The 27,967-nt window shown below is 39.7% G+C and overlaps 1 protein-coding gene across 4 annotated transcripts in view; it reads left to right on the forward strand.

Annotated features, from left to right (window-relative positions):
* Positions 1–27,967, forward strand: part of spire1b (spire-type actin nucleation factor 1b) — a 44,728-nt gene that overhangs the window by 12,529 nt on the left and 4,232 nt on the right. Inside the window, exons 3-13 of one of the 4 annotated variants that reach the window (XM_075464800.1) lie at positions 4,218–4,454; positions 9,070–9,195; positions 14,188–14,262; positions 14,578–14,742; positions 16,956–17,042; positions 17,545–17,674; positions 18,248–18,289; positions 24,457–24,620; positions 24,728–24,821; positions 25,052–25,194; positions 25,684–25,860. In XM_075464800.1, coding sequence (XP_075320915.1) covers positions 4,218–4,454; positions 9,070–9,195; positions 14,188–14,262; positions 14,578–14,742; positions 16,956–17,042; positions 17,545–17,674; positions 18,248–18,289; positions 24,457–24,620; positions 24,728–24,821; positions 25,052–25,194; positions 25,684–25,860 — 1,440 coding nt within the window. The remainder of the gene's footprint in view (positions 1–4,217; positions 4,455–9,069; positions 9,196–14,187; positions 14,263–14,577; positions 14,743–16,955; positions 17,043–17,544; positions 17,675–18,247; positions 18,290–24,456; positions 24,621–24,727; positions 24,822–25,051; positions 25,195–25,683; positions 25,861–27,967) is intronic. The other 3 variants (XM_075464802.1, XM_075464801.1, XM_075464803.1) reach the window with 3 other exon arrangements.

Below are 27,967 nucleotides of genomic sequence, written 5' to 3' on the forward strand. Positions count from 1 at the left end.
GCAGGGTTTTAAGACAGCAAAGCTAAACTGCTGAAAGGAGCCTGAAAATCTCTTAACATCATTCTCTACACTGGGCAGGGCAACCTAACCCATATCTGTCATATTCTCTACAACATGCTGTGACTATCTGCAGATGAGGATTTCCATGTGGTTACCTAAAGTTATAGTAGGTCCCTGGAGCAGCTTGTCTGTGTGTTTGTGCATGCTTGCACCGTGTCATGTATCAGTGGGTGTGGATCTGACGGGAGCTCAAACAAAGAGGCTACATTCAAGCTATTTCCCCCCTGAGGAAACCCAGCTCGAATGCAGATATTGGGGAAGAGGAACACAGATCTCTCCTATGAATCCTCCTCCTTCCAGTGGTGTCAATCAATCTGCCCTTGGTCTTCATGTGTGAACATTCATTCTTTATGATCTTTGTTATCTTGATGTGTCACATCTGCAGTGTTGTATAAAGTACTGAAATCTCACACTCAAGTAAAAGTATAGGTACCCATCCAAAATATGACTTTGGTAAAAGTCCAAGTCACTGACTGAAATGTTACTTGAGTTAAAGTCTTAAAGTATCGGAAACGTCTTGTACTTAAGTATGAGAATTACTGTAAAAATAAATGTACTTAAGTAATGTGATGAAAAGTATAAGTAAAAAGTAAACAAGGCAAATGCAGTTTGGTAAACTTTGAAGGTCAAATACACTTAAAATCTACACACAACCAAGAGCAGGCAAAATTTAGACCAGGTTTAGACAGAAAATACAAACTTTGTGAACCTTTAACTTTTTCTTCTTCAAGTAAGTTCAGTGCTGAAAATGAGGCGTACATTACACCATTAAAGGATAAGACCGGTTTTTTGACATTGGGCCCTTGATTTCACATTATAGCATGATGTTCTACTCACCCCTGCTTGTTGTTTGTCATTTGGAGCTGTTCCGAAGATATTCGCGAGGCGTCTGGCTGCTCTCTTGAGATATTCGGCCATGAAACGGTTTCCTATGGGCAAGCTCATACAGGCACAAACTATGCTGTTTATAATTTATTAATTACTCTACACTAGCACTGATAACGTGGAGGTGCGTCGCTTACTTAAAAAAATCCGGGTTATTGTAATTTTGATTTTTTTGTCGTAAAGTGGGTGTTACTGACGTCATCGTCGTGCTACTGCCACAGACAGCCCACAGACCTGCTGACTATTTATTCATTCGGCTAAAATTCAAAATTAGTAACCCGGATTTTTTTAAGTAAGCGACGCACCTCCACGTTATCAGTGCTGGTGTAGAGTAATTAATAAATTATAAACAGCATAGTTTGTACCTGTATAAGCTTGCCCATAGGAAACCGTTTCATGGCCGAATATCTCAAGAGAGCAGCCGGACGCCTCGCGAATATCTTCGGAACAGCTCCAAATGACCAACAACAAGCAGGGGTGAGTAGAACATCATGTTATAATGTGAAATCAAGGGCCCAATGTCAAAAAACCGGTCTTATCCTTTAAGAAAAAAATGAAAAAATAGGAGAAAACTGAAGCTTATCTGGCATCTGAATAGGGAGTCCAGTTTGAAACCCCTTTTGTACACCTTTCTAAAAAATAAATAAAATAACTCAGTACAGAAAATGCGGCCAACATCACCAAGAAAAAAAGCTGTTACAATTACTGTACTTCACAAGCTATAGGAGGTGCACACACAACCGGTCATTGTACAAAAGAAAAAAAGAATTGGGAGGGAACTGCAGCTTATCTGGCATCTGAAGAGGAAGACCTTTTTTGTAAAACTACCTTAAAACCTAAAAAAAGGGAGTTTCTGTAAGATAGAATTTCCACGTCTTTGGGCAGGCATAACATGCATGGGGTCAAAACACTGTTGCGTTTTTTTCTCTCTCTCTCTTTTTTTTTATAACGAGTAACTAAACCGAACAATGAAAATGTATTGGAGTAAAAGTATGCAATTAAGTTCGGAAATATAGTGAAGTAAAAGTGAAAGTTGTCAAAAAATTTTAAACTCGAGGAAAGTACAAAGTATTCCAAAATATACTTAAGTACAGTAGTGAAGTATTTTTACTTCGTTACTATACAACACTGCACATCTGTCCTCCTTGACCTGTCTGATCCTTCCATTTATTCTCATCATTTTATTACCTGTCTCCTGATATGTTTATACTTCTGCTCTATGTTTTCTCCCCCTCTCCCGCTCCCATCCTATCACTCATTCTAGTTCTCTCTTTCTCACTTTGCCATTTCTCTCATTCGTGTATACGCCGTCTCTCCCCCTCTCAGTCTTTTCTTAGTGCTCAGGGCTGCAGAATAATCCCCTCAGTGATTTCCCAGTCTTGTCTTTTGTCTTCTCTGGCAATGCAGGCTTTATTCAACATAATTTTCAAATTCCAGACCAGACTGCTAATAAACAAGCACATCTCCTGACCAACATGCATCAGACTTTGGACTAAGAAATAGCAATTGTGTTTGGAGTTTATTTTCTGTGTTTTAATGATACATCCTGTGAAGCCTCACAGTTTATCCCTTCTTATTTTACCAACAAAAATCATTACAAAAATGTAACGCTACACAGTCAGTAATAGATTGGAAGCCTATATTTTTATTCTGCTATTAGCTATACTTTGGAATGGTATGTTCGGTACCTCTTACATTAGTGCTCATTATGTCATAATGTTGCTGTATACATCTGCTGGATGTATTAATAAGAAACTGTTTTCCAACAGTTAGCCATATGACTCAAAAGTGAAAGCAGTGAACTGGATTGCTCTGGAGAAGTGGTTCAACTGGAATTTACTTGAAAGGATTTTGCAGCACATTTAATGTGTCTTATGAAATATTATAATGGAACTATACAAGGCTGTATGCTGACAACAAGATGCCTCTGGGACATTGTAACAGGAGCAGTTGCTTTACAGTAAAGAAATGCATCATTTGGCACGTTTCAGGAATTACAGCTTCAACAATTCCACAGACTATTCACCAGATCAGTGATAATACAGAGCGGTTTTGCCTCCCTCTGTGGCTGAAAAATGTGGTCAAAACATCAACATGTTGAAAACATATTGTCACTTTGTTCAGTTGTGAGTAGAAAAAGAGATGATATCGGATATCGGATGAAATACAAATTGGGAGTTACACAGGCTGTGTGTTAACAATAAGATACTTTTAGACAACGTAAAGGCAGCTATTGAATACTTAAACATAAGTAAACTGTAAAGATTTGGACTTATTTAGGATTACCACCTCTAACTATCCCAAAAAAATGATGTTATGTAGCCCTGGTGCCCAGGTGGGAATGTGGGTCTGTTGGCAAACTAAAGGTCAAGTCGATTCAAGTCGAGATGGTTTATATCGAACATTAAGGTGAAATCTTGGCTAACTGTGAACGTTGAATAAATGTCTTTAGTCAAACCTACAGTAGATGTCTACAAAACTTTCACTCTTAAACCAAATTTAACCCAAATTTAGACAAGACTTTCCTTTAACAACGTTAAAAATTTAGACAAGACGGATCCTTTAACATCTTTACGAGGTATTTTCAATCAATAACTGCTGAAATTTATTATTCTAAATGATGAAATTTACAAAACTGAAAATGTTGCTTAATGTAAATTGCAATAAAAGATTGCTTAATATTTTGCTGTCAATATTCAGGATTTTTGTTTTGTTTAACATACTGGTCTACACAAAGACCTAATTGACGCTGGGTTGGTCTTTTTGTTCATGTGTCAGTTAATCGCAAGTTTAACAGTAAGTAAACATCTCCCAAGGTCTGCGTGTCAGTGAGTATCTGTGTGTAGCTGTAGAGTGAATGGAGATCCCTGGGCAGGGTCATGTGGTCACCATAGTACAAAGTTCAGCTGAGGCCTAGCAAAAGGAGGATGGCATTGCATAACAAAAACACAAATCCATATTTATTTTCATCATGTGGCAGATTAACAGCAAAACTGTCCGAAGTCAGTTAAATAGTGCATACTTAATACGTAGTATAAGATGTAATTATTATCATACATACAGTATATTTATAATACATACTTTGTCTATTACAAGGATACCACTTCTCAGGAAGGACTTTATATACAGTATGTTCACCATGTGTGCCCTGTGGACTGACAGATGGAAGTAACATAATGATCAGGGATAAAAGAACATGATTGTTTTAAATGTAATAACTAAAGATGGATAGAGCATATAATCGAATATTATTGTGACCTCTGCACTTGCAGGTGATCGAATCTCTGGGCATCATGATCTACAAGGCTCTTGACTATGGCCTGAAGGAGAATGAGGAGAGAGAGCTAAGTCCTCCTCTGGAGCAGCTCATTGATCTCATGACCAATATGGCTGAGGCTGAGAAGGACGCCTGCCCCGACGAAGGTTATGAGGCTACAGAGGAAGAGGATGAGGCAGAGGATGACCCGGACAACATATCTGGAGTTCACAGCTACAGAGATATCCTCAAAGTAGGTTGCGAGGGAATGTGACTGATTCCAAATAAATCTTTCTAAATGTCCTGTTTTGTGGTAGAATGAATTGTTAATTGCTTTGCGCACTGTTTTGCGCTTGCTCCCTGCTACAGTGGATATGTACAGATACATGCAGTACTCATATCAACGCAGCAAGGAGCCTCATCTGCTATTCTCAACATGTTGTAAACAAAACACAGAGATTTCCGCAGCATAGTTTCTACATCACATGCTGTCTCCTGTGTGCTCTACACACCCGTTCTTCAACACCACTATTCTTCTCCCTCGCAAGAGCACATATCCAGCCAAAAGCCTCCTATTGGGATGTGCTTGTGGGTATGTCAACTGCCTCTGAAAAATCAAGCCAGTTCTAAACAACAGATGAGACTGGGCCTTTTTTTGGGGAACAAGCTTCCCTGCCATGTTGTTGTTTGTGCCTGTGGGAAATACATGCAGAGCGGAGGGCAATAAGAGTTTTAATTCTTGGAGGGATTCCAGTAAGAGTTTTAATCAGGGTAATTCAGGAGAACTGTGGACGTGCGAGTATGAAAATGCTAAAAAAATGGCTGTGGACACAGATTTGAACCGCTTTGCTGCCAGACTGCAACGCTCATCTTCCCTGGGAGTGTATCTCTGTTGTCCACTGGAGCAGAGAGTCACTGTGTCAGACCTCACATAGACTCACACTGTTTGCATAATGACCGCCTACCCAGTCACAAAATACACAACAATCCTGAACAAGGAAATGTACTGGAGCAACATGGCAGTCTGTCTGGCCCGATGGCAAGATAGCTGTCGTTTTGAATTATTGTATGTGTGTATTTTTCCCAAAGACTATTTGCTCTCCTCACTTTCCCTTTCGCCCTACTGTAACTCTCACCCTAAGTGACACTCTAAATTGCTTTTAGCTTTTAACATTTCTTCAGTTATTTTAACAGTTTGCACTTACATGTTAGGGTAGCAAACGTTTTTTCGTGTGGTGTAGGCAGCATGAAGTACATAAAGACATTGTTGTCTGGTGTTGTTTGTTTTCAGTGAGATTTTTGCAGTCTGGACAAATAGATGCCAAGAGCATGCCGGGAAGTAAGCAAAGGTACCTTCTGTTCCTCTGAGAGAAAACAGCACATACATTGTCATCTCTGTTGGTGTGTTTGTGTGTGTGTTTAGCAGCTCAGGCAGAGCTGTCTTGTTTTTTGTGAGTTTTATTCAGCAGCAAATCCGAGTTATTTATAGATGTTTTTGGGGATATTTTGCTTTTGTGAAATGTCACTATGTTCCTGCTTACTGTTAAAAAAATTAATTAGGGACCGAGCAGTGAAACTGCAAGGACCCTATTGTATCTGTAAGGTTTATTATTATTATTATTATTATTTTCTTTCTTTCTTTCTTTCTTTCTTATTCTTTGCAAAAGGTATGCGAAAACTCAGGAAATTTTGCGAGCGCCACGTGCTAGTCGACGACATGAAAGAATCTAAACATTATATCTTTGGGAGTCGCTCATTGGCTCTGTAGCGCCCCCTATGATGCATAAAAATGATCCCCTTAATAGGATTAGTTTCGCGTGGGACGACGAAAGTCGGAACACTCATTCATCATGCCCAGATGCACAAAAAAGTCTCATGCCGCCATGGTCCCACGTACACAGGAAGGTGGCCATTTTGGATGGAAAGTGCGTTTTCGAACTCGTCCTACAGATTTAATGCTACAGACTTCAAACTTGGCCAGGTTACTCTTAAGACATGGGGGGGGGGGAATTCATGGAGAAACTTTTTCAAAACTTAAAGGGCGTGGCCGTGGCAACGCCTCAAAGTTCGATGACTCGCCATCACTCGCCACAAAAAATGAAGTCGCTTATAACTCCCACATACATTATCCAATCTGTTCCAAACTTCATACGGTGAATGCTGGACCCAGCCTGAACGCGCACATGTAAAATAGTGACATCCACCTATAGCGCCACCTGCTGGTGGTTGGAAATGTCTTTTTCTATCCACACCTCACATTTGATCGAACTCGTCCTACAGATTTAATGCTATAGACTTCAAACTTGGCCAGCTTACTCTTAAGACATGGGGGGGAAACACTCATGGAGAATCTTTTTCAAACCTCAAAGGGTGTGGCCATGGCGACGCCTCAAAGTTATGACTCGTCATGAAGAATTAAGTCGCTTATAACTTCCACACACATTATCCAATCTGTCCCAAACATCATACGGTGAATGCTGGACCCAGCCTGAACGCGCACATATAAAATAGTGACATCCACCTACAGCGCCACCTAATGGTGGTCGGAAACATCTTCTTTTTTTTTCACACCTCGCTCTTGATCAAACTCCTCCTACATATTTCATGCTAAAATCTTCAAACTTAGCCAGGTTACTCTTAAGCAAGGGGGGAATAAAAATCTTGAGAAACTTTTCCAAACTCTGAACGGTGTGGGCGTGTTCAGGCGGTGAAAATCGTGTCATGGCGTTATTGATTTGAAAGCCTTATCATCATCGCAAAGTCATGAAACTTGGTACACACGTCCGCCTTGTCGACCTCGTACGTATGTAAAGAGTATTGTGTGTGGGCGGTGCTAAATGGCTCAGTGGCGCCCCCTAGAAATTTTCATAAAACCCGCTCATACGTACGCAGAGGATATCGTGCGTGTGGGCAGAGCTGCAGCCCCAGCGTCCAGCGCATGCCCCAACGTACGCACATCCCAACGTACGCACACCTCGGTCCCGCTCACAGCTGCTTGCAGCTTTCTAGTTAATTTTATACCCCTTTTTCAGAAGTTTACACAGCAAACTGAGTTCTGGATGAAATGTCTGTGATGAAAGGATGAAAAGCTCTGTTGTCCACCATAAATTTACGCCTCCTTTCAGAGCTGTCAGTTTCAGGGAGTAAAGTGAACCACTTGACTCTACTTCGCCCCTCTCTGCAGGGTCTTCCTCTTTTGAGACTGGAAGTACTCAATAACTCGTGAAGCATGATAGAACACAGTAAATAGCCTGAGAGTTCACACCAGCACACACAGCAATGCAAACTCAGACTGCTGTGTTGGAAATCTGAAATAAAGACACTAATGAGTTCCAATGTGACAGTACAAGAAGGCTGAATAACAAGTATTCGCAAAAGAGTCGAACAACACAGAATACAACAGCAGTCTGTAAGGTCCGACAAATTCAGCAACAGTGCGGAATTCCTTTTTTCCTTGTTTGTTTGAACACAACCTGGAGACGGCCATGTAATTCATCTTTAAAGCCTCATAATAAAAAAACATAAAAAAACCTGTATGGTTTATCAAAGGCCTAAAAGCTGTGAGAAGCTCAACAAGCATTTTGCACTGGTATACGTATCATCTTGAAACAGACATTACAGGCACGAAGCAGGTCAACATATGTGTATTAAGACATGTTCCATTACACTACCATGCACCAAACTGATATTTGAAATATAGTGGCATTAGGCACAACATCATCATCAGACACAGGTAGAGAAATGTACCACTCTGTCGGTTATTTTGGCTGGATATAACCAAGTCTTCACAGTTGGTCTAAATCTCTGTTTTTATTTTTTTATTTTTGTAATGGCAGAATGCTGTCCCTACTGATGGTGGAGTCAATGACCAGTATAATCATTTCCACCTTCTAACTGGGAAATAAGGTCATATTTCCTTGTTGGGATATAAAACATTCAACAAAGCACTGAAAGAGCATCGGCTGGTTTATTTTCTTAACTGAACTATGTAATCGCTGATAAAAAGGTTCCAAGTTACAGCCAATGCAGTATGATTTGAATTTGAATTTAGGAGATCAACAATAGGCTGGATAATTCTACTCTGATCTGTGATTGGGACATATACAAATCCCTTCCTCATCTTAGCAGCTCACAGAATTACATATTTCAAACCCAGGTGGCCTCAAATAAAGTGCCAAAGCTGTGCTTTGTTCTTGTTTTTTTAATTGGTAATGACACCAGACACCAAAACATATCCTCTTTAGAAAATAAAAATATACCTATAAAACGTAGATGTGATATAGACAGATTTCTTCCTGATAACTTCTTCTAGACTCATACTCTTCCTGCTATTGGTTATTGGAGCAAATGCACTGCTTCGTCTTTTGCCTATTGACCTATTACGGTCAAGGACAAAATAATTCAATGTAATAATGAATGACCTGATCCCAGATATGATCATTTAAAAAACACAACATAAAATCTTGAATCCACATGAGGTGAACACAATAAAATGCATTGTAAACTGTCAACTTTTTCCTCTGTCATATTTGTTTAACAGTTTCTTCCCATCCGCTACTGGCCTTATCAACAAGCCCCCCTTGACACTGACTCTCTCCCTCTCCCCTTCCAGACCTACAAGCTACATTAACGTAGCATCTTCAGACCTTCTGCGTTACATTAACGCACAGTCTCTATTTGTATATATATCTAGATTCTGTATATATATCTATTGTCTGCACCAACTAAACCAAGTCAAATTCCTTGTAAGTGCAAACCTGCTTGGCAATAAACTCGATTCTGATTCTGATGGTGTTATGTCTTATGAATAAATACAGCTGTACAAACTGTACTCTGAATATGTTCATTCCCTATTTTCTCCTTTGTAGCTGTGTACAGCTCATCTACCCAGTTTGTCAGATGCCCCCAGTCACTACCAGGCAGTGTGTCGGGCGCTGTACACTGAAACCAGGGAGCTACGCACATTCCTGGAGAAGATAAAGAGCGCCAAAGAGGTGAGTCCTTATCTTTTCTCACCTTAGCCATGAGGTCATGAAACTCAGGCACATCCGTTGCAGTTTAAGCCAGCAGATAGCCAGATGACCTCACAGCTGTGACAGTGAAGACACAGTACAGCTGAAATGTGAAATCATTTTGTGGGCATGGTGAACGCATTAACTCAAGCTGCAATAAATGGTCACATGACGAGCTCTGAACTTTATTTTTCCCACAAAAGACAGGACTCGACAGTTCTTCAGCACTTTGAGCTTACATGCCCCAAACTGAAACTCGGTCGCTCCATGAATTGTAATCCTGAAGCTTGTGAGAATGAAAACAAAATTTTGTATAAGTAACAAAGAAACAGCTCAAGTGACTGTAGTTACTGTATAACACTGCTCTTGTTTATTAAATGTTCAAGTAAGGAAACCAGCCATCATTTCTGTCTCAGTAATAAACCATCACTGATGTGGGTTTACAGCAAGCAGAAGTGACTGACATATCAGAGACTTGAGGACAAAGTCAATGATGACAGCTGTTGCCAGGCAGCCATCTGATGTAGAGAGGTAATCTGAGGCAGTGACTGTGGATAAGAAATTAATTTGAATGTACACATGAGCTTACTTGAACAAAATCATGTTTACAATCCAGTGGAAGACAGATTTCCATGAATTTGTAAGATTTGGTGAGTGGTCTCATAAATAGGAAATGAGTGTAAAGGGGGGTGCTTTGTCTGGTCCACTGTTACAGTTGTTATAGCTCAATGGGACACTTCTTATGACTGTACCATCATTCAGTCTCAAAACGTCTGCGGGACACTTTCTATGAAGTGTGCGGATGACAGACTTTACTCTCGGACCCCGGAGGCTGACAGGTTTAAGTGGGCCGCTGCAGAGAAATTGTGACATGTCTGATGTGCATGTCAGACATAGACGACAATATCTGCAGACATACTGACTCTCATTCCGACAGAAGTGCAGAGTTCAGGTTCTAGTAATTCATTCAGTCAGACATGATTAAAACAATCATTCATGACCGCCGTTTGTGTGTGTGGCATAATGTTTTCACAGCTTGGCTAAAGAACTCCAAAGGATTCACTTTGCCTGTAACAGGTCATGAGTCAGAATTGAGGTTGGGGGCTTGCAGGTGTTTTCCCAGTATGTGCCTTAGCTACCTGAGATTAGCTGTCGCTGTGTTATGTTTTATACTTGATGAAAAGGCTTGACAAATGAACATGAGTTAATAATGGGATTCTTTCATCACAGAGGCATTATCAAATCATTCTAATTTGCCCCAAGTTCACGCTCAAGCCAACATTCTTCTAATCACAAAGTTATGTCGTATTGTTTCACATGACCTCTTGGTTTTTTTGCAGGAGTCTTTGAACCTTGTTTCTCCTCAGGAGCGATTTGGAGCTCAGCTGTGGGTTGGAACGTTTCCCATTAGGAGATGTGTGTGTCTGTGTGTCTGTGTGCTCCACCTCAGGGTTCCTTCCTGCCATGCACTACTTCTGCTGCCCTTTTGGTGTGTGTAATGCATCTGAATGAATTGAGGGGATTTGGATGGTTGCGTAACTTGCTGAGAAAGAAGCTTTATAAGGAGAACATTTGGGGACTGCAGTAATTGTACACTGGAGGAATCAACATCGCAACACTCGCTGCACCTCATAAATCCCAGCCATGTATTTCTAGTGCGGTATTTTATACTATGAATGTAATATGAATAAACTACAGTCCAATTTCCTTTTCACATTTCAGTGTCAAATATTTGGTTCAGTTTATGTGATTATGGTTCTTTGTTGGGTAATACACAGAATAAGAAAGACATTAGAAAATAAGATTCTTTATCCCAAATGTGTGTATGTTTTCACTATGTGAAACCATGTTCATGTTTTTTCTGAAATGTCTTTCGGTGCGTGCAGATGCTTCTTTGTGTGCAAAGCGTCTGCTGACCACAGCTTGTGTGTGTTAGGTGCCCTCGTGCCCTAGTCCATCCATCTATCTTTACCCACCACTTGCAGATTATCATTGTCAGAGTTGCTTTGTGTCTCTACAAACAAGCCTCCTGGCTGGAAATTCATAGAAAAGCAATTGAAGTCATGATGTTTTATAGAAACAATTCCATCTTCTATTCACTCACAAATAGGGGCTTCTTATCGGCAGAAATACTTAGATTGTAGATATAGTAGGTAATATTACGATTATTTCTGTGGGGTTGAAAAAGATGAAAAACTTTGGTCACATGACGCTGACATATCGTGATTTCATTCAAATGCATCACATGCAGATTATACTGCTCAATCAACCTTTTGAATTTGTAATACGGGGCTTTGATGTGATTTGGAATTGTACACCTCATTATAAATGCGATTAATGGTGTTAAAAGCAATTGAACTAATCTTTCCTTATGCTCTTCACTGGGTAGATTAGCTGTGTTTTCATTTGATGAGCTATTATAAACCACTAAGCACTGCAGTGTTACCCTGTGCCACTGAAGTACACTGTTGATAAACTGACTCGTGAGGCAGAAATCTGCGTGTTGACTGACATTATGTAACCAGTCAGTCGAACAGCTGTTTTCTGATAGGATGATGAAGAATTGTAATTTTCCCGGTGGATTGAGGTCTTCACGAAGCAGTCAGCAGGGCAGGCTCTTGTGACTGTCTTATCTACATTTGATGTGCTGTGACGTGAGCAGTCTTGCCACAAATATTAACCAGAGGGAACATATTGTCTGTCTGCCTGCTGCTTTAATATGCTCACATACTTTTGTGCCTTTTCTTTGTCTCCCTTTTTCTCTTTCACACACACATACAGGCACACAAACACGTCTCCTCTTGAGAAATGCAGAGGAATGCAGGTTAGCTCCTTGTTTCGCACAGTATGGCTGTCTGCCAGGCTGTTTTACAACATTGTAATGACTTCACACTGTGCAGATTCACACAGATGTCAGAATGGAAGAGGACCTTGCTGCATCGTTCACTGCCTGAAAGCACAGACCAACTTAATTTCATGTGTTTTCACTTTTTACTTTAGCCTTACCTATAAAGGGATGTTTATTCCTGGGAAGAGTAGCAACTGTCTTGAATCTTTTACACTGGTGAATAATCTTTTTATATGTACAATAATGGACCTAAAATTCTTTGGAAATAGCTTTGTAACCCTGATGGGCAGCAACAATTGCTTTTCTGATGTCTTTCCTCTTTCGCATTGTGTTAACAAGGAATGTTACGCCAAACTGCTAAAACATCTGCCTTTATAGACTTACTAATGATCGATTATTCAAATGCATTTGATTATCAGCACCTGACTGCAACTTATCATATTATTTCTTATGGAAGCAGTAAGGATGCTTCTGCATTTTGGCTTAAGTTTTGTTGAATAAATTATGATACAGGGTAATACAACGTATTGTTTGCTATGTAAGGATGTGGTAATTTAGTGCTAGGACATAATGCTGCTATTGATGTATCTATAAACAACAGAACATAAGAAATACTATGAATGTATGAGTGAGTGAGAAAACACTCTATAGAATACTTTATGGCACCTAGATAAAATAAAAAGATGCAATTTGACAACACTAAAATAGTCACAGGTGCAAGTGCTCACAGGCTGCATTCTGAGCCAATCTTCTCCTCAACCTAACCAAGTAGTTTTAGAGCTTGAACGTAGTCAATTTTGTTGCCAAAACCAAACCAAAGAGTTAAAGTGGATAGGACATGCTCGAGAGTCAAACCAGGTTATCAAAAGTGAAACAATAAGCATTAAAGTTTTCACACAAGAATTATTAATGGGTCCCCAAGATGAAAGTCTCAGGCCTTATTTCAGTACCAGCTCTCGAACCACCCATTATACACTTTGTAGCTGGTTGATATGGCACACACTCTGCACTGGCTTATAACAAGTTGCCAGAGCACTGAGCAACATTGCAAATATGTGTATTCATGGCTCTGAGACAGGAAAAGGGACAATTTAAATAATTATCGGTTAGGCAGGATTCACGAGGATGCAATGTCTTAAAGCTTAATAATTACCTCACATTTGGATCTGTAGTGACAATAAGTCAGCATTTAGCCACACAGCCATTCATTCATCAGCCATGCAATGAAATAGATTGGCTGATGCCTTTACTGCCTCTTGAAAATTCAAACTTTAACTGAAATATTCACTGCAAGCAGTGGTAGCAAAGCGAAGTAACAACCCAAATTCAATTTACTCAGTGTTCCTCATTAAAGTGAATGAGAAAGGGAAAAAAAGAATGAAGCAGCTAACAGCTCTTAATGGCACACACACTAGCTGGCTGTAAATGCTCTGGAGCATCTGCTTCTGTATTCACATATGGCTGCACTCGCTGATCTTCCTGACTTCCTATGTGGCTGGCCTGAATAGAAAACACATTTAGGCCTAATCTGGGCTACTTTTAACACTTATGGTGCAGGCAAGTGTTATGTGGGCCAGATGTGGCCCAAGGGTTATAAACTGTCTTTGACATTGGTTATAGCAAGTGTTGTGAAGGCCAGAAAGGGCCCAGAGTCCCCCAAAAAATTAAGATTTGGACATTTCTGGTGGATATGTTGCTGAGTCTAGGCAGCCAGACTCACCCTGAGTCAACACCATTAATCGAAGCCAAATTTTGGCCAAAAATTACTTGCATTCTGGCATGATAATCTCAAGAAGTGACAAGCTAATGTAGCAGACATTTGAGTTCATACATGTCACTTATGTATGAAAATGAGTTTAGTTTAGCATCCCAGCTAGCTAATGCTTGATGATATTTAGATCAGGCAAAGTACAAAGAGGCTGATGTAATTGTTGTGAGAGTGTGTTGCAGTGACTCGTGCAGCCGAATGTTGATAGCTCCCTTTAACTGTCTGTAAACTGAACATAAACAGCAACTGTGTCTCCGGAACCAGCACAAATTTTTTCTTCAGCTGAAGGTTAACAACATGCCACCTTAAGTGGAGTCAGAGCTGTGACTAACACTGACCGTTTTTCTTTCTCTACCAGAACCTCCGGAAGATGGAGGCGGAAACGTCAGAGGAGCCTGGCGGAGACCTGAATGAGCTACAGAATGCTGACTGGGTATACAACCACACCTCAAACTTCCAGCATAAACTGATCATTTCTTCTTAGTGGTGTAGACCCCTTTTGATGTAATCGGATAGATTTTTCAATACTGCATGTTCACATAACACAACCTCTATGAAACCATGCACCACTCTAAACAGTAAGTTAATGCTGATTTGGATGGAGCCACCCCTCTCCCCTTAATTTTGCTGCACAGAGATGTTAGCTCACAGATTAGAATCAAATACAATTTACTACTGTATTAAAGGGTTTGTGCTATTTTCTACATCTATATCGTTGTCCAATTTCAATGTTTGCTTTCTTTGTCAGGCACGATTCTGGGTTCAGGTGATGAGGGACCTTCGTGATGGAGTCAAACTGAAGAAGGTGCAGGAGCGTCAGTACAACCCTCTGCCCATCGAGTATCAGCTCACTCCCTATGAAATGCTCATGGATGACATCAGGTCCAAACGCTACAAACTGCGCAAAGTCATGGTGAGTGTCTAAAAATGTTTTGCAGCCCACAATATAATAATCAGTGAAGTATGTTTGGATTAGAAATGTTCATGCCTTCTGTTTACTACACAGTTTTTTTTTCATCTTGTGGGAAAATGCTTTGATTGACTCGAAAATCCATGTAAATGACAATACTGAGGCCAGGGTTGGTTTAAATGGGAGTACTATAAAAATATTTTAATGACAGTTCTCTTCCTAAAAGTAAGAGTTGTTGTGCTTGCTGGATATCATTTTAGCAATAGGTAAACTTTTAACACAGTCTGTAATTTAACATGAGCAATAATAAACAAAAGTTGGTCAAGAACATTATAAACACATTAACACACAATTTCAAGCTTTTTTTCATCAAATTCAAGATGAGCTAATGTGTTTTGATTTTGAGTAAAATGTCTCACTTTCAACATTTGACTTCTTCTATATACGATCATGAATAAAATATTGTGTTCACATGTTTTTTTTAATGTGGGTTGTAGGTGACCTCCTGAAACAATCAAACAAAATTTTGTTCAGATTACAATCTGCCCCCTAAAGTTGAATTTTTGAAAGCCTGAGTACCTCAAAAGCTGGGACCTTGACACCAAACATGGCTGCCCGCCCTGCACATAAAATTCTCTTGGTAAAAAAATGTTTCCAGTCCCACTCATAGTACTGTCCAAAAATGTATCAGTGAACAAATTACTAAGGTGTTTTTACCAAAATGCAGTGTAAGGAATGGTTATCAGCTGGTATGTTTCGTCTGGTCTGTGAGCACAACAGTGGACAAATCTTAGTTCTGTCAGAACCACTCTCGTCAAAATGAGACGAGAAACAGATATAAATTTCAGAAGCTTATTCTGAATGCATACAATTTATGTTTGGTGGTATGGCTCTGTTCGGAGGAAGTTCCCAACTTTTCCATGAGCTCCATGGAAGCCAAGACAGGGAACAGCAGCATCCTCAGGTGGAGTGCCTTCCATTTGCTGTAAAGGCAACAACCCCCTAGAACAGAGCAAGCAACAATGAACAACAGAATGACATTGTTTGGCAATGCGAAGTGGAGGTGATGGGTGCAAGCAGAAAGCAAAAAGAGCAGTGACAGCAAACCAAGTTTAAATGAAGCGCCCCGAATGCCAGCATCCAATTGCGAGCAGCAGCTGATTACCCATAAGCACAGTTGGTTTGTGGACAGCCATAAGGGTTGGGTCGGCGTCAGCCAATAGGCAAAGGGCGCGTTGACTACGTGGCCTGCCAGAACTATCGCGGTGCTCCATTGATGGTTCAACTTGCAGCTGGAACTTGATCAACCTGAGTGTGACATTGATGCCAGCTATGAATTCCAACATCCAAAGCTTCTTCATATTGAACTCTTTGTTGTGACTTCCAGTTAGTTTTAGAATAGAATTTTAGATTGTGTTTGTTTCTTTCATTAAAGGGATAGTTCACCTCTTTTGACATGAAACTGTATGACATCCCATACTAGCAATATCGTGCATGAACATTGGCCCCCGCTGCGTCCTGTGAGCCGAGTTCCGGCCACATTTTGGTGTTGACGAAGGTAGTCCGGCTAGTTGGCTGGGGTCAAAAAAATAAAGCGTTTTGCTTCTCAAAACAATATGCGTTCAAAAGAGTAATACAATTGAATCACAAAATCGTTCTCCAGGAAAAAGTAAGACCTCACAATCGATTTTGTGATGCAATTGTATTGCTCTTTTAATTTTTTTTTATATTGTTTTGAGAAGCAAAACGCTTTATTTTTGTGACCCCAGCCAACTAGCCGGACTACTTTTGTCAACACCAAAACAAGGCCGTAACTCGGCTCACAGGACGCATTCTGGGGTAAGCCAATGTTCATGCTGCTAGTATGGGATGTCATACAGATTCATGTGAAAAGAGGCGAACTATCCCTTTGAATGGTTTTCCTCTCTGACCTTTTCACTTTGCACATTCCCATGAGATTATTAAAATCAGCTGACCAGAAGCTCCTGGTTGTCCCGTGGATATCAGGCCTTTGCTTTAGCTTCTCCTAAACTTCTGGTTTCTTTAAATATGAACAGTGAACATTATTAAAAAACAAATAATTTTGTGCTTTGACTTTTAAGCCAGACCTCTTATCACACTGAACATGTTTATCACACATTAAACATGCTTATACATGTAGGACTAGACCCGACTACTCATGGAGTCAAACCCTTTCTCTCTTCATGTGTAATCAGGTGAATGGAGACATCCCACCCAGGTTAAAGAAAAGTGCTCATGAAGTTATCCTGGAGTTCATCAGGTCCAGACCGCCTCTTAATCCCGTGAGTACAAATAAATATTGTAGATTTAAATCTAAAACATGTCTTCCCTTTAAACAAATGATCTCTTGCTTCAATCTCTGTGACTCTCTCTAGTTTTTGTTGTTCCTTTGTAAATTTTAAAGCCAAAATCATGATAATTACTTTATAGTAACACATATCACCTGATATGAATTGGTGTTTAAGTCTCAAAGATTTATATAAGAATGTAAATTGCATTTAAAACCTTTTTCTGTAATAATCTGAATGTTTAAACTGTCTAATTTGAGTTTTATTGACGTGCAAATTAATTGGAAAGCAGTGTCCATCTCTCCTGTATTGATAGAAATCTTGCAGCAGGATTAGCAGACGCTGTTTCAGCAGGGCACTCATTTCTCAGAAATCAATCAGTCACTCACAAGAGACATGAGGGGAGTGGCGAAGAGCAGGCCTGCTGGCTACAGACCATTCATGTCAGTTTTTGCACTCCGTTTACACTCTGTCACCCACCATCAACCTGTGCTAGGTATCAGCTCGGAAGCTGAAACCTCAGACTCAGCTTCCTCCCACCCTGCATGAGCGGATCCTGGAGGAGATCAAGGCAGAGAGGAAACTTCGCCCTGTGTCACCCGATCAGGTCCGCAGGGGAAGACTGGGTACGGAAAACTTGTTATTTTGTATTTTTAGTTGTACTGTTGTTGCGCACACACAAGCAAACACTCTCACACATACAATCATACCTCACTCTGCAATGATTACTTACAAACTGTGCTGTAGCTTCATTATTTCGAGCTGTTTTAGTTCCTTTAACACTTTACGACACTATTATTTGTGCCTCTGCTCTTTGCTGTTGTAGCTGATGCTGCCTAACCTTTCATATTTGTGTTGCTACTAATGCCTATTAATATTTTGTTCAACATATTGTTTGCAGTGAGTGAAAGTTGAACACAAAAAAAAATGCTAAGTGTCTGCATTTCTTTTAACATCAACTACACTAAAACCAGTGCTGCATTTTTGAATGGCATTAATCTGTCACCGTTCGGCTGTGGCTTATTTCCCATCATAAAAGAGTTGAATTATTTTTTATGTGAAATCAGACAACATGCCATTTCCCAGCATTATTTGCTGAATACAAGCAGACTGCTTCCTCTTGTATCTGTTAAGTCTTGCCTTAACCTACCACCTCTCACAAGCAGTAACTCCCATGCTGTGAATGTTTCTCGTTGCAGTAATTCGGCCACTTAGCATGTCTTTCACTTTTGATGCGTCAGGTAAAGTCTCCCTTGCTGATTACCTGGCTTTTTATCTCCTTCCATGTTGTGCCATGTTGTGGCTGCTCGCCTCTTCTATCAGCTCACACATGCACACAAACATCCATGTTCAGCATCGGCACACACATTTCATGCCATGCTTCTGTGTTTGATGGTGTTTGACTGTTGCCTATGGAGATGAAACATGGAGAAGTGGGACACTAGTCAGTAGGAGGAGAGCAAACTCATAACTTTGGGGAGCATAATTAATCCACTGAGTTCATAAAATAAAGATGAAACCATTTGCATGCAGGGTATTGCTGCTCCATATTCTCAATACAATATTCTCAATACTGTATAATTCAACAGTTAATTGGAACAATTAAAAATAATCAAAGTGTGAGGTTGTTTAAAGCTCCTCTAACCGTAGTTTTAATGTTAATTGTTTAAATGTTCATATATGACATTGAAGGTGCCAGTAGTGAAGAATTAATTGATATTTTGGAACTTGTAGTAGGGCTGTAGAGCTTTTTGGTGTCTTTCAGTTAATTGTTTTGCTCTTCTGGCCGACAAATTCGTCTGTCATCAGTGTCATCTCAGGCAGTAAAAGGCTGCTGTGTGCAGTGGAAAAGCTTTGAAAAAAAAACATTTTATGCCATCTGCCCATAACTAATTAGCAGAATGTGTGAGTCAATAGTTGGTAAACATAATGGATAATTCAGAAGCTGAAGTGCCTGACACATATCTCAGGAGCTAAAAGTGAAGCAAACAGAGAAAAAAGAAGAGTGAATATTATCTTTCCATACGCCATATGGTGAGAGGTATGACTGCAACTACATCTGTGAAAATGTTACCAACTTTATTTGCTGATAAAACAATAATATTGCTATTTTTCATGATGCCTTCAGACCTGTTAACTTAGACCTGCAAACCCCTGAAAGTTTATAGTTTTCTTTTAAAAAAATAGCTTTTGTTTTCTACATAAGAAAATGCACTGCAGTCGTCATATTGTTTGTACCAAATAATACAGTCTGAGTGTCTCACATCATTTTCATTTGACTTCTACTTTAAGGGTTACGAGTTGCTTTAAATGTTTTTCCTGTCATCACTGACTGCAAAGAAATTACTTAAAAAATCTGTGTGAAACAATTACTGATACCCAGTGGTCAAGTTGGAGATTGCAGCCAACATAAATGCTGTTCACCCACTTTGTAGCAACCAAATTGCATCTATATTGGTTGGCTAAATTCGCTGTTGAGGAGACAGCAAGCAACTTCAGTCACTCCAAAGACTTTTAGTCTTCATTAACAATTTTCTTCTGGGAAAAGCCACACTATTGTTTTTTTCTTTTTCTCTCCCTTCGCTTTTCGTAAAATTGTTTAATCCCATCATGTTTTTGCATCTTTGACAGAGTCTAATCATGTGGCACTGCCTGTTCTTGCATTACGCAATCAGTATTGCTCAACTTTTTTCTTTTTTGTCACCCTTCAAGCAGTAGTCTTCTTTTCTGTAACTTTTAAGATTAAAATTACTTTAATGTCATGTAGTCGTTGTCACATGAAATAAACGAAATTACTCTTCCGCATTTGACCCATTAAGGTTGGCACCTGTTGAACACGCACATGCACATGCACAGGGTCACACACATGGAGACAGAGGCCATACACTGGAGCGGTGGGCAGCCGATCACAGCGCCCGGGGAGCATGGGGGTTACGGTGCCTTGCTCAAGGGCACCTCGGCCATGGCAAGGAGGTGGACTGCCACCCCTCCAGCTGTCAGTTCACCAATCTTTTATGGCAGTAATATGGCCGCCGTCCCATGTAGAAGGGACGACTGTGCAAATAGATATACATTTTTCACTCTCATAAAATAAAATAATATAAAAAAATCATTTAGCAAACCAATAAGATACAAATTACACTAGCTGTATTTAATATTATAATGTTTTTCACAGATCTCATGCACACTGTAATTTTAAACCAATTTCAGTGAAGTTCTCGAGGCTGGACCTGATCTGATCTGAAGTTCAGATAGTTAGTTTCCAGCAATATGAGGTTTGACAAATTACCTGCGTGTATTTTCAAATTCTCTCTTTATATTTCTGTCCCTCTGCTGAAGGTTTGAATCATATTTACGCTGCATTTTTACACAGAACTTGTATTTTTTCCCGTCACTGCCATTAAAATAGTCATTGAGAGTGTTATCATTGTTGAAACAGACTTAAAGAATTAATCCAACCTTAAATACCAACCAGAATTCTAAAACTGTAATTTAATCTTGTTACCCTAGGAATGATAGTTTTTCTTTTTTTTTCTTTTACAAATATTTGAAGAATGCTTAAAAAGAATGAAAAACAGCCTTCATTTTACAAACCGACAGAAACCAGGATAATGGTAAACATAACACCAAGAAGATACTGTTAACTGCATGTACACTACTCACTGCCAGAGTGACGAAAGGGAATCTCATCTGGTAAGCATCTGTCTGTCCCAAAGGGAAGGATTAAACTCAGCTCTCCTGCTGGTTGGAACAGATCACATTGACTCACAGGCGGATTGGGACATTTTAAGGGCTTCATTGCTTATGGAGATCTTACGCAGTTATTACAATTGAGACACTAAATTAATAGGCAGTGAAAGTTTATTTAATGGTGTTACTTTAATCCAGCCAAATTTAACGTACAATATCATTGTGTAACATCAATCAAGACATAGTTTTGGTGTTTTATTTGACGGATCAAATTCACAGTCTTCCCAGAGGCTCTTCTCAAACATTTGGTCCACGTTACATAACTCGTCGCTCCTTTCATCTCTAAACACTCAGGAAATGTGTCACCTTCGCAACGTGCATAATCTCTTAAATGTACCGCTGTAACGTGAAGCTTTATTAACACAAAAGAGTCTTTCACAAATCACAGTGACTTCGCAGAATTGAATCAGTGTGCAAATGGATCAGTGGTCAGCATCAAGCTCTACACAACACAGTGAAGCACACTGTGTGTCATGATTGCTCTATTCTATCAGCAGTGGCACCTGTTTTCCTTTCAATTTTATGATATGATTTTCAATGAGATGATGAGGAAACACAGTTGAGGCAGGCAAATCTAAATAATAACGTGCTCCACATCCCCTCCTACTGAAGTCAGTGCCTGTCATCATACCACAAGCTTTACTGCCTCATGCTCCCTCATTCATCTTGCGAATATTCGTGTGTACAATCCTCCCTCTATAATGAATCATTCTCACATGGTGAGAGCACTTTCAGTGCTCCATGTTTAATGGGTAGATGCTACATGTTCTCTGACACTTTAATCAACATGAATAAGGTTTTAATCAGTGAATAGAAAATCCAGTTTCAGGAAGAAATAGGTGTCTCACAAGATTAAAGTTGTGCTGTATCTCACATCTTGGTGATATATCACATACATCTGGTTGTCTGTGTTTATGGGATGACCACTAAAATGGAGATAGTGTGATCTCCTGTTTGGGCATTTAGAATACATTGTGCAAAATAATGGTTGGACAAGAAAAGTTATGGCACTTTGATTTGAATCAGACAGACATCAAGACAAAGTGTTCTAATTTTGGACAAAAAACTGAATAAAAAGATAGTGCTAGATATTTTTTTTTTTATAGATGAGAACATCAGATCTACTATGTTTAATGTGTTCATTTACAGAATAACTTAGATATATTTTAAGTATTTACTGGCCAACATCAGCACCCTGCAGTGATTGCTGCCTGACATGGAGCTGATGAGATTCCATCACTGCTTGCAGCTTTCATTCCTTTAAAAGGATCATTTATTTTTACAGGTGTGGGCTGATGTAGTTTTCAAAATTGAACTAAGATATTCAGATTTGATCTCTTTTCATTCTTTATCCCAGCTCTTTCCCCATTACTTCAAAGACAGTTTTTTTAGATGAAGTATAAATACTTAAAGATTCTCCTAATACATTTTTTACAATATGTTAAAATAAAAGACTACCATTAGCATTCCATTTCACTTGGCTTTGCTTGGTAAAAACTAAAATCTACTTATTTTTTCACTCATTGAGAAATTCTTAATTTCAGTCATGCTCTGCCCACCACTGCTTGTTCAATTAGACAACAGGACAAAAAGAAATGTGTATCAAAGAGGCACCTCAAGCTCTTCCTCTGAACTCTTTCAAAGCCAAGACTGGTTCACAGAAACCACAAAATGTTCTTGTTAGCTTCTTGCTCACATGGTATGTTTTGAAAAATGTTACTACACTAAAATAGACTCTTAGGCTGGATTCACACATATGCATTTCAGGCATCAATTGTCTTACTTCGCGTTCACTTTAAATGAGGTAACATTTTGCTTCGCTGAACTGAATTCTGGATCTGTTGCTTTGCTTTGATGGTGTAGCTTGCGGTGGAAAGTTTACAGTAGTTACAATTTTTCAAGGGGCTGTGGAAGGGCCGGCAATTCAAATCGCTTGACTTATTACGTGTCTGATTTTATGACTAATTGTCTCTACAATTCTAGATGCCTGGCTGACCTACTGTTGAACATTAATCCATCAATCTGTGTGAATCCTCCATTAGGCAGGATTCAGACCTGCTTACCAGTGTCAGTGGTCTTGCTTCTCAGTCACTTTGAATGGGGTGCGGCCATTAACCAAAACAAAGCTTTGTGTCTATGTGAATCCTGCTTTACTCTCCTTATACGCCTGACTCTCTTCGTGAGGCATTTGACAAAGATTGGCTTTTCAGATTTGTGAGGTAACAACTCCAAATGTGTCCATAGTGCACAGACATCACTATTTCAGAAGAGCAATGCAAAAACACCTCTCTGCTTAGGTCAAAGTCAGACACTTTAGGAAACACAAAAACATGTTTGACTTGAAGTTTAAACTAATTTCCTTCAGAATAAAAAAACATCGACTTCATGTAGGGTAAAATTTGACATTAAGCAGTTATGCAGTACATGAAGCAATCAGAGACCTTTTCCCCCCATCAACAGTAACCTCAAGACCAGAATGCAGCCAAGCAATAAGTAAAATCTGAATAAAAGTATTTTCGGTGAGACACATGCTGCTGACTTTCACACATTCAGGCTATTTATATGCTCATGTGGCTGCTTTTGGTTGATGGAGAGTGGTTGCACCAGCTGGAAAAAATAAAATCATGAAAATTATCAGAGCAGAACTAAGAAGTAAAGGCCTCCTCAGGAAGAATTAAATCATTCAATGAAACAATCTTGTATTTGCTGCATCAATAATCATAGATTGTTTGGATGTAAGCCTCAGGCATACTGAATTCTGTGATCAACTCGTAGCTATTCTAATGAAGGAGGTGTCCTCTTTTAGGTTTTGGCAAAACTCGCAGTATGCCACAGGATTTGTTTCGTACAGGAAGAGGTAAAGTATATGCAATGAGTTTTGGAAGGCCTTGTTTGCCTTTAACTTAAAGGCCTTGTCTATCTCCCTCCCTGGCTGAAAACTAATATCTTCCAAAAAAAAAAAACAAAGACATAATGTAAAATATGTATAGGGGTCAGTCAAAAATCTGGTAATGTAGGTTCTCAAAAATGTTAGGTTAAAGACTGTTAGTTCTATTTCAGTTGCAGCTCTGTATCTTCCTCTTGCAGAAATTGCTTGTCTCATCATCCTCCCCTCCCTCCCTCCCTCCCTCCCTCTCACCTTCCTCTCAAGTCCTCTTTTGTCTTTTCGATCAATGTGCCTTCCCACAAATTACAGCTAGAATCAGGCAGGATGGCAGATATTCTGTCATAGATTGAACATTTAGTTTTAAGGACTTAGCTTTCCCCAAAGATATATCAAGACTGACAGGAGAGATGTGCTGTTTTATAGCAGCTCCATTATTTAATGAAAAAGGGCATCCATGCTCTGTGTGTAACGCTGGTCTGGTCCTTTGCTTCCCCTCAGAAAAACCTAACCCTCCCTACCCAACCTCTTTAACACTCAGATGGATCTCAAACCTCACTCCTCTGTGGCAGGTTTCACTGCATCCTTCAGTTTTGCCTCCAAATGAAACACAGTGGGATTTGAAAACTTTCCAATATGGGAAATTAGATAAACAAGAAAGATTAAAACACAGAACCCAGCAAGGATGCAAGAGAGCACAAGAGGAGGTGTTTTGGGATTCTTCTTAGCCGCTTTTTCCAGAAGTCTGAATGTCTCCTGTATGGCTTTGTGCAGATGAGTTTAGTCCATACATGGGCAGGAGGACATCCAGCACTTTGTCTCTGATCAATGGATCAGCGTCACCCAGGGTAGAACCCTCTGGTTCTCAGTCTGTACCTCAAAGAAAGAGACTTCTGAAGGCTCCCAGCCTCGCTGAGCTGGACAGCTCCGACTCAGATGTAAGTGTCTTTGTGTGTCCTTTTTTTGGATTGAATTTTTTTTAAACTGCTCCTGTGATGTGTGGAGCAAATGCTGAGAGAGGTGCATGTATTATTTATGCATTCAGGATGAGATTACGGGGCGCAAATCGGCAAGCAGCTCCAGTGTGGCGACATCTTTGATGGATGATACATCCCCAGAGTCTGCGCGGGGGAAAAAAAGTGAGTCAGAAAATATTTCCACATCCCTGTCACAGCTCAATTGCCTCTTTAATAACACCTGGGTTCGATGAGTTTTAATCTTGCAACCTTGCCAACCATATTTTCCTGACTCTGCTTTTTTTGTTTGATCATTACTTCTTTATTCCAGAATCATTCAGTCATTGGTTCATTCCAGTTAATCTGCCTACTTTTCTCTTTTTCACTTCTCTCATCCTGTGTATGAACACCAGCTCCACCCATGTTCCTGCCCATCTCCTCTACACCTCAACCAGAGAGGCGTCAGGCCCCCCAGAGGAGACACTCTATTGAGAAGGAAACCCCCACCAATGTCCGACTGTTCCAGCCGCCCTCCAAAAAGAGCTCCAAGTCTCTGGTGAGTCAGATCGTCATAAATCTTCATAAGCAGTGAAATGCTATGTGAAATAAATATTCAATTTTCTATACCATTAGATGAAAGAAAAAATAGTGTACTGTATGAAAACAGTGAGAATTCAAAGTCACGATAGCATTTTGATCAGACTAAATCCCATGAATGCATCACTTTTCTCGTTCAACTGGCTTTCTGAGTGAATTGTAGCCAGTGCAGTGGTCCATTTTGGTTCAGTAACTTAATTATCTGGAAACAGAGGGAGTGATGGGCAGTGTGAGTAGATAAGGAGAGGAAAGGGGAAAAAGATGATTGAAACTACACACACCTGCCATATTTCTTGTCCCTTTGTTTGCATGAAAAGCCTCCTCCCCTTGATTTCAACCACCACCACCCCCTTTCACCTTCTTTTTAAACTATGCTCACTTATTCTGTCAAACTACAGGACATCTGTTCTCCTTTCTCCCACACACACCTCCGTCCTCTCCCATTCAGGTTGGGATGATAGCCTCATTTTACTCCTGGACCCCCCCCCTCCTCCTCTGCCCTTCTCCCTCCACTCTCCACCCTTTGCGGAGCTCCCACCCTATCGAGATGTTTGCATTGAGGTTGATGAAGGCAGTTTTTGCTCTCTGCACGAGCGTTTACATCAGACGAAGAGAGTCAGCCAAGGTTTGCCGGTCTCCTCTCAGTCAGTCCTGGCCTAATAACTGTAGCTTCCCTCTTCTAATGATTCCAGCTTCATTAGAGATAATTCACCCACAGTATGAGCAGGCTTCTGCCGTGGCAGACTAATGACAAAATCACTGACAATCATTTAGTGACCAGCACCACTAACTTCATTGCTTTCTATATAACATTTGTCACACTCTGGTGCATTTAGGTAACTACTGTGTAGCTAAAATACATTCAACTTTGCTCTTGTGTAAAACAAATCACTTGTTAGTTTATTAGTCATTTTATGTGTATATGTAATTAATTATTAGATTTTCTTGCCTATTTTACCAGATTTTTCTTCAATAAAGTACATTTTTAATTAAATTGTTGCCCTAAATAAGCCTTTATCAGTGGGAAATGAAAGGAAAGAGAGCAAGATATATTTACATTTATATATATATTTATATGTTTATATAAACATAGCATTACATAAAGTACTTATCTGTTTGTTTGTTGTCCACCATTTTGAAGTCTTGACATTTGGCAGTTCCCATATTTGGATAAAAGTTACATATGTCTATAGCTAGGGAGGAAACTATGCACGGCCATATGTCAGTCACAAAGTAGCCCCACTTTGCAGCATACCTGGGTTTGCTGAACTCTAGATAGAAGGTTTATAAAAATCCTCTAAAAAACATGTTTACATCTTCAGTTTTAAAATGAACCCTTATAACATAGTGATGGGGTTATTTTTTATAACTTTGGTAAGCTCCCTCAAGAATCCCAAAAGATTTTTTGCAACTGTTTTAAAGGCTCTAAAAAAGAAACACGTGTAAAATTGGTGGGGGTTTTTTCCCCGTAACTTTAGTTTGTCTCTGTTATGGACCGGAGATCTGTCCATGGTGTACCCACCTGATGACAGCTGGGATGGGTTTCAGTTTTAAGTTTTTTTATCAACTCAAGGCGCTCCAGAGATACAGTCCAATTTAAGCCAATTATAATCGAATTAATTGTAATATAACCAATAATCCAATCAAATAAAATAAACATCCAAATTCGTCCATTTCACACAATTTAAAAAATAGAAAAGCTAAATAAACCAACAGATTGAAACTTCTCTTTGATTAAACCCCCTGTTGTTGTCATCATAATGGCAACACTGGTAGAATGATATATATAAAGTCCAAGATATCAGTGTAACATTATCATTGTGGGGTGAAATATAACCCTTTTCACATATATTTGGATTTTAAATGGCCAAGCACCTCCTTTTGTTGTATTGTTTTGGCCACCTTAGCAACAGTACCCCTTGTTAGATTCGATTGAAAATATGCTTCACAAGTGTATCATAACATTTTCCTGCTCAGTGTTTGGGGAATCAGCTTTTACTGTAACTGTCACTATCCAATAGAAAAGCGTAATGGTTGATCTGAGGAGTTGTAGCACTATCATCACTTTTTAAACCAAGTTAGAAAGTTTGCTGGAAGAAGCTCAGCATAATGAGTCTTATTAATTTGCTTTGTTTGACGAGTATACCTCTTGGATGTGTAATATTGCATAATGTGCATACATTATTTTGGGAGCTATGTTTTGTTCATGACCGCTGGGATAGGCTGCAGCCCCCCGCGACTCGACAGTTGGATTAAGCGGGTACAGAAAAGGGATGGATGGATGGATGTTTTGTTCATGTTTCTGTTAGCAGGGTGTTTTGTCTGTCAAGGGACCACAGGAATTAGTAGCTATTATCTGGTGTGGTGCATCAGACGGTAACGTTTATGTCTAAACAGTATGCTATTCCTTTTACCCTTTGATGATCATTTTTGTATTCTGAAAGTTTTTCTTAACAGTGTTCTCTTTAGTTCCATTTACTCTCTGTACTGCTGTTTTCTTTTACTGAACAACGGGGGCATTTTTTATGACCCAGAGGTAGCCAGGACCCACTCACACTGCAGTGAAAAGTGCAGAAAGATGGCTGTTTGTGTCCTGAATGAGAAACACTAGGTCCGGTGTGTTAAATCTGCTGTTGCCGGGGTCACCGGTCTGTGTGTCTATGCGTGGTCCAGTTGTAATACTCCCGTTTTGTTCGAAAGCCAAGATGCTGGAGTTCACAAAGTGTAAATAT

The sequence above is a fragment of the Odontesthes bonariensis genome, chromosome 5 (genome assembly GCF_027942865.1).
Source record: "Odontesthes bonariensis isolate fOdoBon6 chromosome 5, fOdoBon6.hap1, whole genome shotgun sequence".
Classification (NCBI taxonomy): Eukaryota; Metazoa; Chordata; class Actinopteri; order Atheriniformes; family Atherinopsidae; genus Odontesthes; species Odontesthes bonariensis.